This window comes from Pecten maximus, unplaced genomic scaffold, assembly GCF_902652985.1.
Source record: "Pecten maximus unplaced genomic scaffold, xPecMax1.1, whole genome shotgun sequence".
NCBI lineage: Eukaryota > Metazoa > Mollusca > Bivalvia > Pectinida > Pectinidae > Pecten > Pecten maximus.
This window is the reverse complement of record NW_022982904.1, coordinates 1-12822: the sequence shown is the minus strand read 5'-3', so window position 1 is coordinate 12822 and position 12822 is coordinate 1. Positions and strand designations below refer to the sequence as shown.

Genomic DNA, 12822 nt, shown 5'->3' with positions numbered 1-12822 from the left:
GTTATTGCATTCTTGTGTGCAACATAAACATTGTGTTGTGCGAATTGAACCTTATCATTTCCTTTATTATCATTCGTGTACTCAGTGTTAAGATTGCATATTGCAGTTTCATTATTCCAGTCGTCAACATTGTCATTACGAGTTTGCATTGCGCAATCCGGTATTCGCTACGTCAACATTCAGTATTGCATTATCGGCATTCGCGTTGACTTTGTGATTGTTGGCGATCTCATTCTTTAGTTCCTCATTATGCAGTATGGGGGCGCTGCGGTGTTTTATGCTATTCGCAATTCTTCGAAGAATGCAATAACGGATAGTGTAATATCTACTTGAATTCCGTTTCATAGGTTAATATATGTCATTTGATGTGTAGATTTGATTTTCCTGTCGTAGTTGCACTCGATGATTATATGTATATATATATATATATACACACACACACCTGCCCCTCACCTCCTCCCGAAAAAAGAACAACAAAACATTAATGATAAAAAAGTCTTACTTTTGGGTGAAGTTTCTCAATTAAATGGGATTTTCCTTGTAACCAGTAAACATTTACAGAGAATTGTTGAAAGGCTCGCGCCTACGTACGGCGCTCGCATTATCACTAAATTACTGAACCCCCATCCCTTTTCGAAAGTCCTGGATCCGCGCCTGATGACAATCGGTTCCCCGAAAAGGAGTCACACGACCAAAAGCCTATCTCCAATATTAAGGAAGCTTCGACCGTGCTACAACATATCTATAAATACACAAAATTTAAATTCAAAGTAGTTTATATAAGTGTCACATGCAAAGGGTACAATTATTGCAAACTTTAAAATAAATCTGTTCACCCATCCTTACATCTAGTCTACTATTATATTGATGAGACACTCGCTCTCCCCCTATCATACTATACTGTAAAATATTACCTATACATAATTATAAATCAAAAGTTAACATTACTAAGTATATGGGCTTTATCAGAATTATATGAATTTGCAAAATGTTTAAGATATATAAAATTTGCAACACCAGTTCAGGATTCAATGACATGTGTACTCGCCTATGCGAGTAATTATAAACAGTTTAGTTTAAACATATTTTGACATACAAAAATGACAAAGGGATTAGTTTTACCAACTTATATAAACGACTTCTCCCGTAATAATAACAAAATAATAAACAATAACATAGTCACATATTGTATACAGACAAATCAACATGTCGACCCATTATATTTTTGATGATAACACTGAAATACTCTGTGTTTGGCATACCTTATATTGCACTAATATCACATTTCAGTTTTAGTTTAAACATATTTTATTGACATATAATAATGACAAAGGGATTAGTCAGCAAGTTTTTCCAACTTATAAACGACTTCTCGAGAGAGAGAGAGAGAGAGAGAGAGAGAGAGAGAGACAGAGAGAGAGAGAGAGAGAGAGAGAGAGAGAGAGAGAGAGAGACGAGAGAGTATAGAGAGATGATCTCTCTATCTTCTCTATATCTCTAGACGATCTCTGCTGCAGACGCTAGAGGACTCCTAGCAGAGATCGATCCACCTCGCCAACAGAGGCTCTCTCTCGCCTTCTCGCTCTCGCTCTATTCTTTCTAGAAGAGAAGAGAGAGAGAGTTACAGAAGTACACGTTCGTTATATATTACCACGTACAGCCGTACATGCTGATTGTAATCATGTAAATGGGATATATATTTTAACAGACATGTCAGATTAAGTGACGGGGTGATTAAACAAAATAAAAATAAAGAAACAACTCCGTACAGAACTAGGTTATAGGTTGTTATTATTATATATACAGTATATATATATTAACAGACATGTCAGATTAAGTGACGGGGTGATTAAACAAAATAAAAATAAAGAAACAACTCCGTACAGAACTAGGTTATAGGTTGTTATTATTATATATACAGTATATATATATTAACAGACATGTCAGATTAAGTGACGGGGTGATTAAACAAAATAAAAATAAAGAAACAACTCCGTACAGAACTAGGTTATAGGTTGTTATTATTATATATACAGTATATATATATATTTTTTTAATTCATATATGCATTTTTATGATCAGATGTACATATGAAGATATATGCCATTGCATATACTTAACTTAAACGACTGAAATAACGCATGTCCATATAAAATACAATTCAATAATGTGTTTCATACGTGTTGACTACCGAAATCAAACAGTGATTTTTGAAGTTATAAAAAAGTCAATTTTTGAAAAAAAAAATACAGAATGGCTAAAACATACGCCATAGAATATATCAGACATAATTAATAATTTTCACTTACTCGTTGTATCATCGAATCGAATGCATAGTGACAACTATACACGTGTATTTATATATAATACTGCAATATGTATATATAGTTTACTGAAAATTGCCATTTCTCGCTAATGTGACATGTCCTTTGTAAACTAGAAATAATTAAGTTTTTTTTTCTTAACTGTGACGTATTTGAAAAAAAAAATCGTGCAATATTTTTTTACCGATTTTGGGGAGATTTCTTCATGTATATATATAAATACTATATAGTACTTTTGTCTGTCATCGTGTGACTATATATATGGCTACACAGAATCCTGGACGTATTTATACAAGTCCCTACATGGGGCGCCGTTTTACTATTTATTCCCATTTGGTGATATCGCCTATTCATTTTTCAAATAAGTGATATCACCTATTCGAATAGGTGATATCACCAAATGGGAATAAATAGTAAAACGGCGCCACATAAGTCCCTGAATAACCTCATTCTTTTTATGTGAAATTTATGTCATTTTATAATGAGAATCGCCTTCAATAATTATGATGAGAACATAACAATTGAACGGCTGAAATATGGTACTTTAGCATTTTTAATTTATGAATCACTTCTAATAGGCCTATGTTATGTTAAGTAACTAAACATTACCTGCTATTGATGTCTCCGATGGTTTAAATGTACCATATATGTAGCCCACAACATTCAAAACATTTGTAAAAAATGTAATTATTGAAATTATTACTTCAAATCAATAAAATACCACACATGATAGCCTACTGTTGGGCGGTTATGGGGATTACTACGGTACGTGAGCGGCGACGGAGTGAATAACAAACGGTGCTCTGATTGGTTGATTAGATGTAAACAGGCGGGAGTTGTGAACATAGCATTTTCCGCCAAATTTTTACCGGTGTGGAGTCCTCTGTTTAGGTGGCGTACGGGAACCCCAGTTAGCAAGCATGATTGGAATTCAGCAGCTGAATTTGGGTGAGAAAAGCATCAATGTAGAAGAGGAATAATTGTCAATGAAATTTTCTGTTGAAATTTTCCATGTCAATGCATTAGATCGACGTAACTTATAACTAGAGTTGTTTACAAAATGACACTGCAGTCACGCACACCGGCTCAGGGCAAATTGAAAATGAAAAATAAATTGCCGTGGTCGGGTTTCCGATCAAAAGCAATGGCTGATCAATTTTTCTATCAAGTACTTATTTCTTGTTACCGTTAATAAACTATTTGCAAACTTTATTTGATTTTTTACTTTGCAGAAAACCGGGAGCGATGCCGCGTTGTTCTAGACGGGCCTCAAACAAAAGACTCCATCACTGTAAGACGAGCTAAAAGGATTTTTGTCGTTTTAATTTCTGCTAGCGAAGTCTTGGGTTAAGGTGCAAAAGGCTTGCATTCTATATATAAATTTGACAGTTTTGAAGTTGATCATGCATATTGAATTGAACTGCATATATATTAAAATCATTGAAATTCATATATTCAGTCTAATTACATAGTAACACTCCAAAACTGAACTCTAATTAAGTTGTTTAACTTACATGTATATATAAATGTCTAATAACGTCTACTGGTGATTTTTTGTAGGTGGCAGTGGAAGGAAACATCGGGAGTGGCAAATCTACCTTCTTGCAGTACTTTAAAAAGTTTCCTGAAGTCGAGGTATTAAAATTCAATTTTCAAGGGTGCTTCCACTCCATCCCATCAATTATCTAGAGTGAAATATAAAACCAATATTCGTCTATGTCAATTTCTGTTTAAAAGTATTTAAAAAAAATGTTGTTTGTGAGCAAATTAATATCAATGTTTGCTATACACTATAGCATTATGAAACCCTGGCCATGTTAAAACGTTCATTGTTTAAAATCCCAAAGTATAAGAACTGGACAGAGGTATATATGATGATGAAGTGATGTCATACATTTTAATTTAAATCGGTCACAAATTTAGTATCTAGATATTTTTCAGTGTTTTAAATTGTCATGTAATCATTAAAAATATCAGGATGTTGAATAAATTGATACAATTTTTTTGTGAAACTCGTCTTTTTGAGTCAATAATGATTTGCAATCAATTTTCGTTCTAAAATATATTTAACATATTTTGTGCTCTCTCTAAATTGTAACTTCAATTTTATTTCACAGACATAACCTCATTGTAGTTACAAAAAAGAAAGATATTTAATTTTCTTTTTTTTTCGATGAAACCTATAGAATCTACATGGATTTGATATAAAAAGAAGAGCCTTCAATTTCTATATTTAGATTATTAAAAGAAAAATTAAAGGAATTATTGATTCAATATATGGAATTATTGGAAGATAAAATCAATTGAACTAATGTTTTTGAATATGAATACATTTTACTTAATTCTAAATTGACATATATACTATTATTATTAATCAATTAACTGAATTCTATTCTTTTTAATTATCTATGGAATGGTGGGCCAGACAAAATTAAAAGAGATGTAGTAGTGCAAGATTATGCAAATGGAGGCCTTAAGATGATTAATATAGATTCTTTTATTTGTTCGTTAAAATTAAATTGGATCAAGAGATTGTTCCAAACTACAGAAAAATGGCAGTCAATCTTGAAGACTCATATTGATATTGATTTGCTAGCACACTGGTAATGAATATATACATACATGCATGAATATTTGTAAGAATCAGTTTTGGAAAGATGTTTTTAAATCATGGTATAAATATAATTTATGTCAAGAACATTTGGAAAATAATGAGTCAATCCTAGAAATACCTCTTTGGTATAACAAAAAAATATGTGTTGGAGGAAAACCGATATTGTATAAAAATTGGTTTAAAAAAGGTGTAGTTAATATATACCATGTTTTAAAAGACACTTCCACTGGATCGTTCTATTCTCTTAATGAATTCTCACTCAAATATCAGATTGAGACAAATTTTTTACAGTACTATGGCTTCACATCTGCAATAAAAAGGTTAATATCTAGTTTTGATTAAAGTTTATATAACTTAGCCTGTCCTTTTATACCACTAATTCTAAAACCGTTTTTTGAGCACACCAGACTCAGTGGCTCAAAATGTTTTTATAATAAGCTTATTAAAAATAACATAATGCCATCTGGTAGAAGGAAGTGGGATTTAATTTTTGAAGATTTAAATGATACTGATTGGAAAAACTATTTTAAAATTCCGTTTTTAGTGACAAAAAATACAAAGCTTCAGTGGTTCCAGTTCCGAGTGGTACACCATTTTTTAACAACAAATTCATTCTTGTGTAAAGTGGGTGTGGTAAACTCTCCTGTTTGTGTCTTGTGTAATTCTGAAAGAGAAACTGTTGTTATACATATTTTATGGGAATGCATTGAAGTTCAGACACTATTACAAAGTTTTGAAACGCTACTGCAGGCGTTATTAATCCCCTTTTCTGTGAACAAAAAATCCTTTCTCTTTGGACTAATTACTAATAATTATCCACCTATAAATAGAGTTGACAATGAAATAATAATTATTATAAAACAGTACATTTACAGAATGAGGTGCTTCCATAATTCATTACATATAGACTCATTAATTAATACCATTAAGGATCACTTCAGAGTTCAAAAATATATTGCTACTGGTAAAGGTGTATCAGCCAAGGAAAGGTTTGATTTAGAGTGGAGTAAGTGGCAAAAATTAATAAATTTGTCTTAAGATTTTTTTTTTTTTTTTTTTTTTTTTCCACCATATATATTTTTAATTCTACCAATTTGTTCTTGTAATATGTCTCTGTAGTACAGTTGTTGTTGTTACAGTATATATATAAAAGTCAACCTTGACATGGTCAAACAACTCTCCTAGCCTACCTCCCACCCTATTTCTCCATCTGTTTCTGTTGCATATTTGTTCTTTTTCTCAACAATTTCTTCTTTTTTTTTTTTTTTTTCCTTTTTGACTAAGTCTTCACTATCTTTACTTTTTTTCTGTGTCTGTCTGTCAGTCTGTCTAGTATTGTATGTATGTGTGTGTATGTATGTAAGTATGTGCAATGTATGTGCTTATGTATGCTTATGTATGTGGGTATGTATGTATTGTATTGTATGTATGTATGTACTCTATGTATGTATGTATGTATGTATGTATTGTATTGTATGTATGTATGTATGTATGTATGTATGTATGTATGTATGTATGTATGTATGTATGTACTCTATGTATGTATGTGGGTATGTATGTATTGTATTGTATGTATGTATGTACTCTATGTATGTATGTATGTATGTATGTATTGTATTGTATGTATGTATGTACTCTATGTATGTATGTATGTATGTATGTATTGTATTGTATGTATGTATGTACTCTATGTATGTATGTATGTATGTATGTATTGTATTGTATGTATGTATGTACTCTATGTATGTATGTATTGTATTGTATGTATGTATGTATTGTATTGTATGTATGTATGTATTGTATTGTATGTATGTATGTACTCTATGTATGTATGTATGTACTCTATGTATGTATGTATGTACTCTATGTATGTATGTATGTATGTATGTATGTATGTATGTATTGTATTGTATTGTATGTATGTATGTATGTATGTATGTATGTATTGTATTGTATGTATGTATGTACTCTATGTATGTATGTATGTATGTATGTATGTATGTATTGTATGTATGTTTTGTATGTATTGTATTGTATGTATGTATGTACTCTATGTATGTATGTATGTATGTATGTATGTATGTATGTATGTATTGTATGTATGTTTTGTATGTTTTGTATTGTATGTATGTATGTACTCTATGTACAGTGGACCCTCGATAATCCGAACACCTTCGTTCCCAGCCCAAACCGTCCGGATTACGAGTTTTCCGGACTACCGAATTTCGTCTACCAGGTCAAAAAATTGTTGTGTAAGAGTTATCTCCCTTGATTATATACAATCCGGGACGTTTTAATGACGTTTCATAAACACGTCTAATAGTCAGTCTTTTTAAAAAATAAATACACTTATGTTCTTGATATGATTCTTGTTTTCTTTTATTTTGTAGAAACTAAAAAATAAACAATGTTTTTAAAAGAACATGTGAAGTGAAAGTTGTTTTATTTATAGCGGGCATATGTGACCTACAAACAACACACATGGGTTACGTCCCAGAGGTTCACAAACGAGTAGAAATTACATACGTTAAATACCTGAAATGAAAGACCCACTATGTACAATGTACGTTTTTTTACGTAAATTATGAACCTGAAATGAAAGACCCGGTTTTTACAACTTACCAACAGTCTGTGTTTTTGTGGTTTTTTTTACTGTAAGTTAAAAACCTGAAATAAACGAACTGCTATGTACAATGTACGTTTGTTACGTAAATCAGAAACGTGAAATGAAAGACCCACTATGTACAACTTACCATTGGTCCATGCTTTTTTATATGATTTTTACGTAAGTATGAAGATACAATGAATAAGTTGCAATGTGTAGTTTGGTATGTTCACAGTCTTTATATCAGAAGTTATCGCATCACGTTACGCCCATTTATTCTGATTGGATAATAATAATAAAAACTATTCACAATATTGTGTGTTTTTAATCGTGTAAATAAAATTCAGACATACGCCACGTAATAATTAACATTAATTAATGTGGTGAATCGTAACTCACTTTGCTGTACCAGAAACTCCAAGCTACCTATCTAAAAGTACGCGACACCAGCGAGAACTACCCAAGCTGTCCGATAATTATTAAACCCGTATTCACTTAACAATGTGACACTTACTGAAGTAAATCAGCGGTATCTGACGACTTATTAGTGTGTAATTAACCCGGTTCTTGTGATCACTGCTTAATACGTAAATGTACCATGTGTGTAATTAATAACATGCATCTTTCAATGAGTCGTCATTACACGTAACGATGTTACAAGCCGATATCCTTGTTTACCCAATACAATTGTTAGTGATGTTAATTACCGATAATACATTTATTACATGCATTTGTGATTGATTAAGTATCGTATCACATACTGTATGTTAGTGAATTAATTATTGCTAACTACGAAATAGCACTATGTAAAATAACTATAATAGATATTGTACGTCAAGTTGATCAAAGCAAGACCAGTCTACACTATAAAACCCTTTAATACTGTAGCATTTAGGTCGATCGTAAAGAAAAGCAATGTACCGTTATAAAAACAGAGCTACATTGTAACACAGGTAAACACCCGGGGCTATGACCTGGCAGCGGTCGCTATGACTACGCACAGTGTCAAGCGATAGTCTGTACAGCTGTCGACACGGGTGACTTGCCCGACATTTTTCTCTCCTCGTGGTGAAAAAATCGTCCGGATTATCGGGGGAAATTTACTAATGAAAAGTACTTTCCGTTCCCAAAATGGGCTTCCGGAATCGGAAACCGAATTTCCGGACTGGTGAGTACAAATAACGTTACGGAAATCCGTTCCCGTGCTATTCCGTCCGGACTGCGAGTTTTCCGGACTATCGGCGTCCGGATTATCGCGGGTCCACTGTATGTATGTATGTATGTACTCTATGTATGTATGTATGTATGTATGTATGTATTGTATGTATTGTATGTATGTTTTGTATGTTTTGTATTGTATGTATGTATTGTATTATGGATGGATGGATGGATTTTGAATTATTGTGATATATTTTTGACATTTATGTCTTTAAGTAATATCTTTATTAGTTTATCAATTTCAGTATATTAGTATATATAATACATGTACATCATGTGTATGTGTGTGGTGTGGTGCATGTGTGTATGTGTGTATGTTTTGTTCGTGGCATGCATGGATAATAAAAAAAAAATGAATAAAATTATGTAATTTGTACCTGTATACATATATATTTTGATGAATAAAATGTAAGTTACAAAAAAAAAAAAAAAAAAAAAAAATTAATTTGTGTTTTTTTTTTTTTTTTTATGAATAATATGTTTAGTAAAAATGTCGTCGCACACAATCTCCAGTTTGCGGAAAGTCCCCAAACTGGAGGTCTCCAGTTTGGCAACATTTGATCCTTGACAGGTATAATGTAGGAATTATTTTATTGATATTAACTGCATTATACATAAAATACCTCGAAATGGCATGTTAAGGGTTTATTTGACTGTAATTTCTGAAGATGACACTAGATTGATTATCTGTCGACAGGTGATACCTGAACCAGTCAATAAGTGGAAGGATGTTGATGGCTTTAACACACTGGTAAGTCAGAAATGTCACTGCTGAAGTAAAACATTAGATCACACAGGCTTTACCTTATGGTCTGTTCAAAATGTAGGGGTTTCAGGTTAAAATATATGTCTGATAGGTTAAATATTTTTATGTCTTACCCTAGTGCAATATTAGCTGCTTATAATTATTCAGTAGAAATACCCGGGACACTGCACAGGGCTTTTTCTCACCTGTTTGGGGTGGGGCCTTTTTGTGTTATTTTAGGAAGAAAATTGGTGAATCGGGAAAGATTTTTTCATAAGTAAACTGCAAATTTGGGGAATTTGGCTTAGATATGAAATAATTAATGGGAATGGGGCCCATTAACGGCCCCAAAACACCCTCAGAAAAAGCCCTGCTGCAGGTCCTATAATGTCTGGGATCGGTCGAGTCAAATTAAAAAAATATGTGAAATTTTACAAATCACTGATTTCAAGAAAATAAATTTTGTATTAAATATGTGAAATTTTACAAATCACTTCAATTTCAAGAAAACAAATTCCATATTTTGTGGCATTTGCAAAAATGTTTTAGAAAATAAGTTTTGCCTGCCAACATGTCCTAACATTTTTGGAGCTAGATCTATATAAATGGAAGAAGAAAGAAACAATCTGAGCTAGAGTATTCTATGAATGGGGTATTACTTTGTATAACATGTAGAAAAATGAAAATGGCATGTGGGTCCATAATATTATTTGACATAACTTTTTGTTATTATTTATTTAGGATCTGATGTACAAGGATGCTTCACGGTGGAGTCTGGCTTTCCAGTCATATGTACAGCTCACCATGGCAGAGGGACATAAAAAGAACAAGGTTTGTATTTCCGTCCATTATTCATAGAAAATCTTACGTCAAGCAATTTCAATGGAAATTTTATTTATTTATTTTTTGTTTTTGTTTAATAAGTATGGATCCCTTTTATTTCATAGGAAGTTATTCTCAATTCTTCCATGTTTGCTATGCAACGCCAGTTTTGATTGGTTTAAAACCATGTATTATTTTCCAATAACCCACGCTCGTGCCAATAATACACGGTCGGGAGTCACGGCTGTAACAATTTTATATATCTAATATTCATCCGATTTATTTAAGGTCACCATAGCCTAGTGGGCTAATGGGTTAGTCTTTCATTAATTTCTGTCACGACGCGAGTTCGAATCCTACGGAGGCCCACTTTTTTTTTCCTTATTTTTTTATCCCTTTTTTTTTATTTTCAAAATCAATGCCATATGAAAGATGCTCTTGATCGTAGTACTGTATTGCCTGTATATTTCATCAACAAATAATGTAATACTCAAGAAATAAATCACAAGGTTTTCTTGGGGTTTCTTTGCTGTTTTTCTATTAGAAAGAGGTCGATCTAAGAACTAAACAGTACATGGTAGAATAGAAATAATCAACTTTGACTCGTGTATTGTTGCAGGATATACAACTCGGACTCAGATATTTTGCAATTTTAATTAAGAACTCGGGCCTGCAGCCTTCGTTATTAATTCAATTGCAAAATATCCTCGTCCTCGTTGTATATCCTGCAATAATACACAAATCATCGTTAATTATTTCTTAAGCAGAATGCTAGGAAAGTTGTCGGAGTATATAACGGTTAACACTATGGATTTCCTCCCTTTATATTGTGTTAAAGTATTCCTATGAAACAGTTGCTTATTCTGGTATATTGGCCTGAACTTTCAGCAAGATTGTTAAAGGTATAATTTAGGTTTCACTTAATTATTGTCTGTTCCAGGAAAAGAGTGTGAAGATGATGGAAAGGTCGCTGTTCAGTGCCAGAAACTGCTTTGTAGAAAATCTCTACAAAGGGTAAGAATGGTCATTAATTGAAATTATTAATAACTTAAGTACTTGCTTGTGATTTTGTGTGTAAGAATTTTCTTTTAGATTTCCAGACCTAACGTTTAATGAATTATTCAGTATCTGAATTATCTTGCATTTAACCTAGGTGATATGTGTACTCTAATCAAATGCTTTGATTATAGTAGGTAAGTTCTGCTACAACTATATTAATGGCTGTTCGCTAATTTTGCTGTCTTTCATGATATACAGTGGTCTGATGCCTGAGGTCGACTACGCCATTCTGTCCGAGTTCTATGGATGGATTACAGAAAATGAGGACACAAACGTTGACTTGATTGGTATGTTATTGTGCAACAAGTATATAAAGGGGGACAACTTGGTCAATTAATTAAATTGGCAAGATACTATATAAGTGAAAGTTAGCATAGTTAATAGGATATCTTTGGAAATCTGATGATTTAGATGAAACTTAAAAATATTTAACTACAGCAAATATAAAAGGGAGAAATATAAACCAGAATTTTGAAATATTACTTTTCCAGATTAGAGTTTATTTTAGGGTAATAATCTTAAAATTCAAAATCAAACATTTTTATTTTTAACACAGTAGTAATTTAAATGACAATTTCTGTTGGCAACGAAAATATATTCCTTAATTACAACCAGTGATGTGTTGTCTGTGACAATGAGAATATGATGTTCTGAAGATTGGATTTTGTATTTTCAGTTTATCTGCGAGCAAACCCAGAAGTGTGTCAAAACAGGATCCGAATGAGGAATCGACAAGAAGAGCAGGGAGTCCCAATTGTAAGATCAACACCGTTTTTTAGATCTATAAATGATAATCTATGCTCCTGTTTTCCCTTACAACCACTGTTATTTGTTTTAGTCAGTTTTATTACAGATATCTTTAAAACCTGGTAGACTTACTCTTAATTTTACCAACATTTATACAAAGTTGTGCTTTCCTAGGCGGCATTATGATTCAACATCTCTTGTATTTTGTTTTGAGACTGAAGTCCCAAAATATTGCTCTGTTAACACTTGACAATTCATTTTAATTGTAGGAGTATTTAAAGTCACTTCATGCACTACACGAAGACTGGCTGATAGACCAGAATAAATTCAAGCTTCCAGCTCCTCTCCTAGTAAGTACCAACTGACCAGTGTACCTTAGTTCTCCTAGTAAGTACCAACTGACCAGTGTACCTTAGTTCTCCTAGTAAGTACCAACTGACCAGTGTACCTAGTTCTCCTAGTAAGTACCAACTGACCAGTGTACCTAGTTCTCCTAGTAAGTACAAAATGACCACTGTACCTAGTTCTAGTAATTAAGTACGAACTGACCAGTGTACCTAGTTCCCCTAGTAAGTACCAACTGACCAGTGTATCTAGTTCTCCTAGTAAGTACCAACTGACCACTGTACCTAGTTCTCCTAGTAAGTACCAACTGACCACTGTACCTAGTTCTCCTAGTAAGTACCAA

The 12822-nt window shown here is 32.5% G+C and overlaps 1 protein-coding gene across 1 annotated transcript; it reads left to right on the top strand.

Moving 5' to 3' along the window:
- The first annotated feature begins 2993 nt into the window (after nucleotides 1-2993).
- Nucleotides 2994-12687, top strand: LOC117321116 (thymidine kinase 2, mitochondrial-like). Its single transcript, XM_033875586.1, has 9 exons — nucleotides 2994-3272; nucleotides 3557-3615; nucleotides 3885-3959; nucleotides 9459-9512; nucleotides 10248-10337; nucleotides 11269-11342; nucleotides 11586-11674; nucleotides 12064-12143; nucleotides 12404-12687. Exons 1-9 carry the CDS (start codon nucleotides 3245-3247, stop codon nucleotides 12497-12499), a joined length of 645 nt encoding a protein of 214 aa, XP_033731477.1. The 5' UTR covers nucleotides 2994-3244; the 3' UTR covers nucleotides 12500-12687.
- Nucleotides 12688-12822: the final 135 nt, after the last annotated feature.

Excerpts from the sequence above, each read along its gene's own strand:
- LOC117321116 (XM_033875586.1), top strand. The coding sequence starts at position 3,245 with ATGATTGGAATTCAGCAGCTGAATTTGG. Across the intron at positions 9,513-10,247 it reads TTGATGGCTTTAACACACTG|GATCTGATGTACAAGGATGC; the intron begins GTAAGTCAGAAA and ends TTATTTATTTAG. Across the intron at positions 11,675-12,063 it reads CACAAACGTTGACTTGATTG|TTTATCTGCGAGCAAACCCA; the intron begins GTATGTTATTGT and ends TTGTATTTTCAG.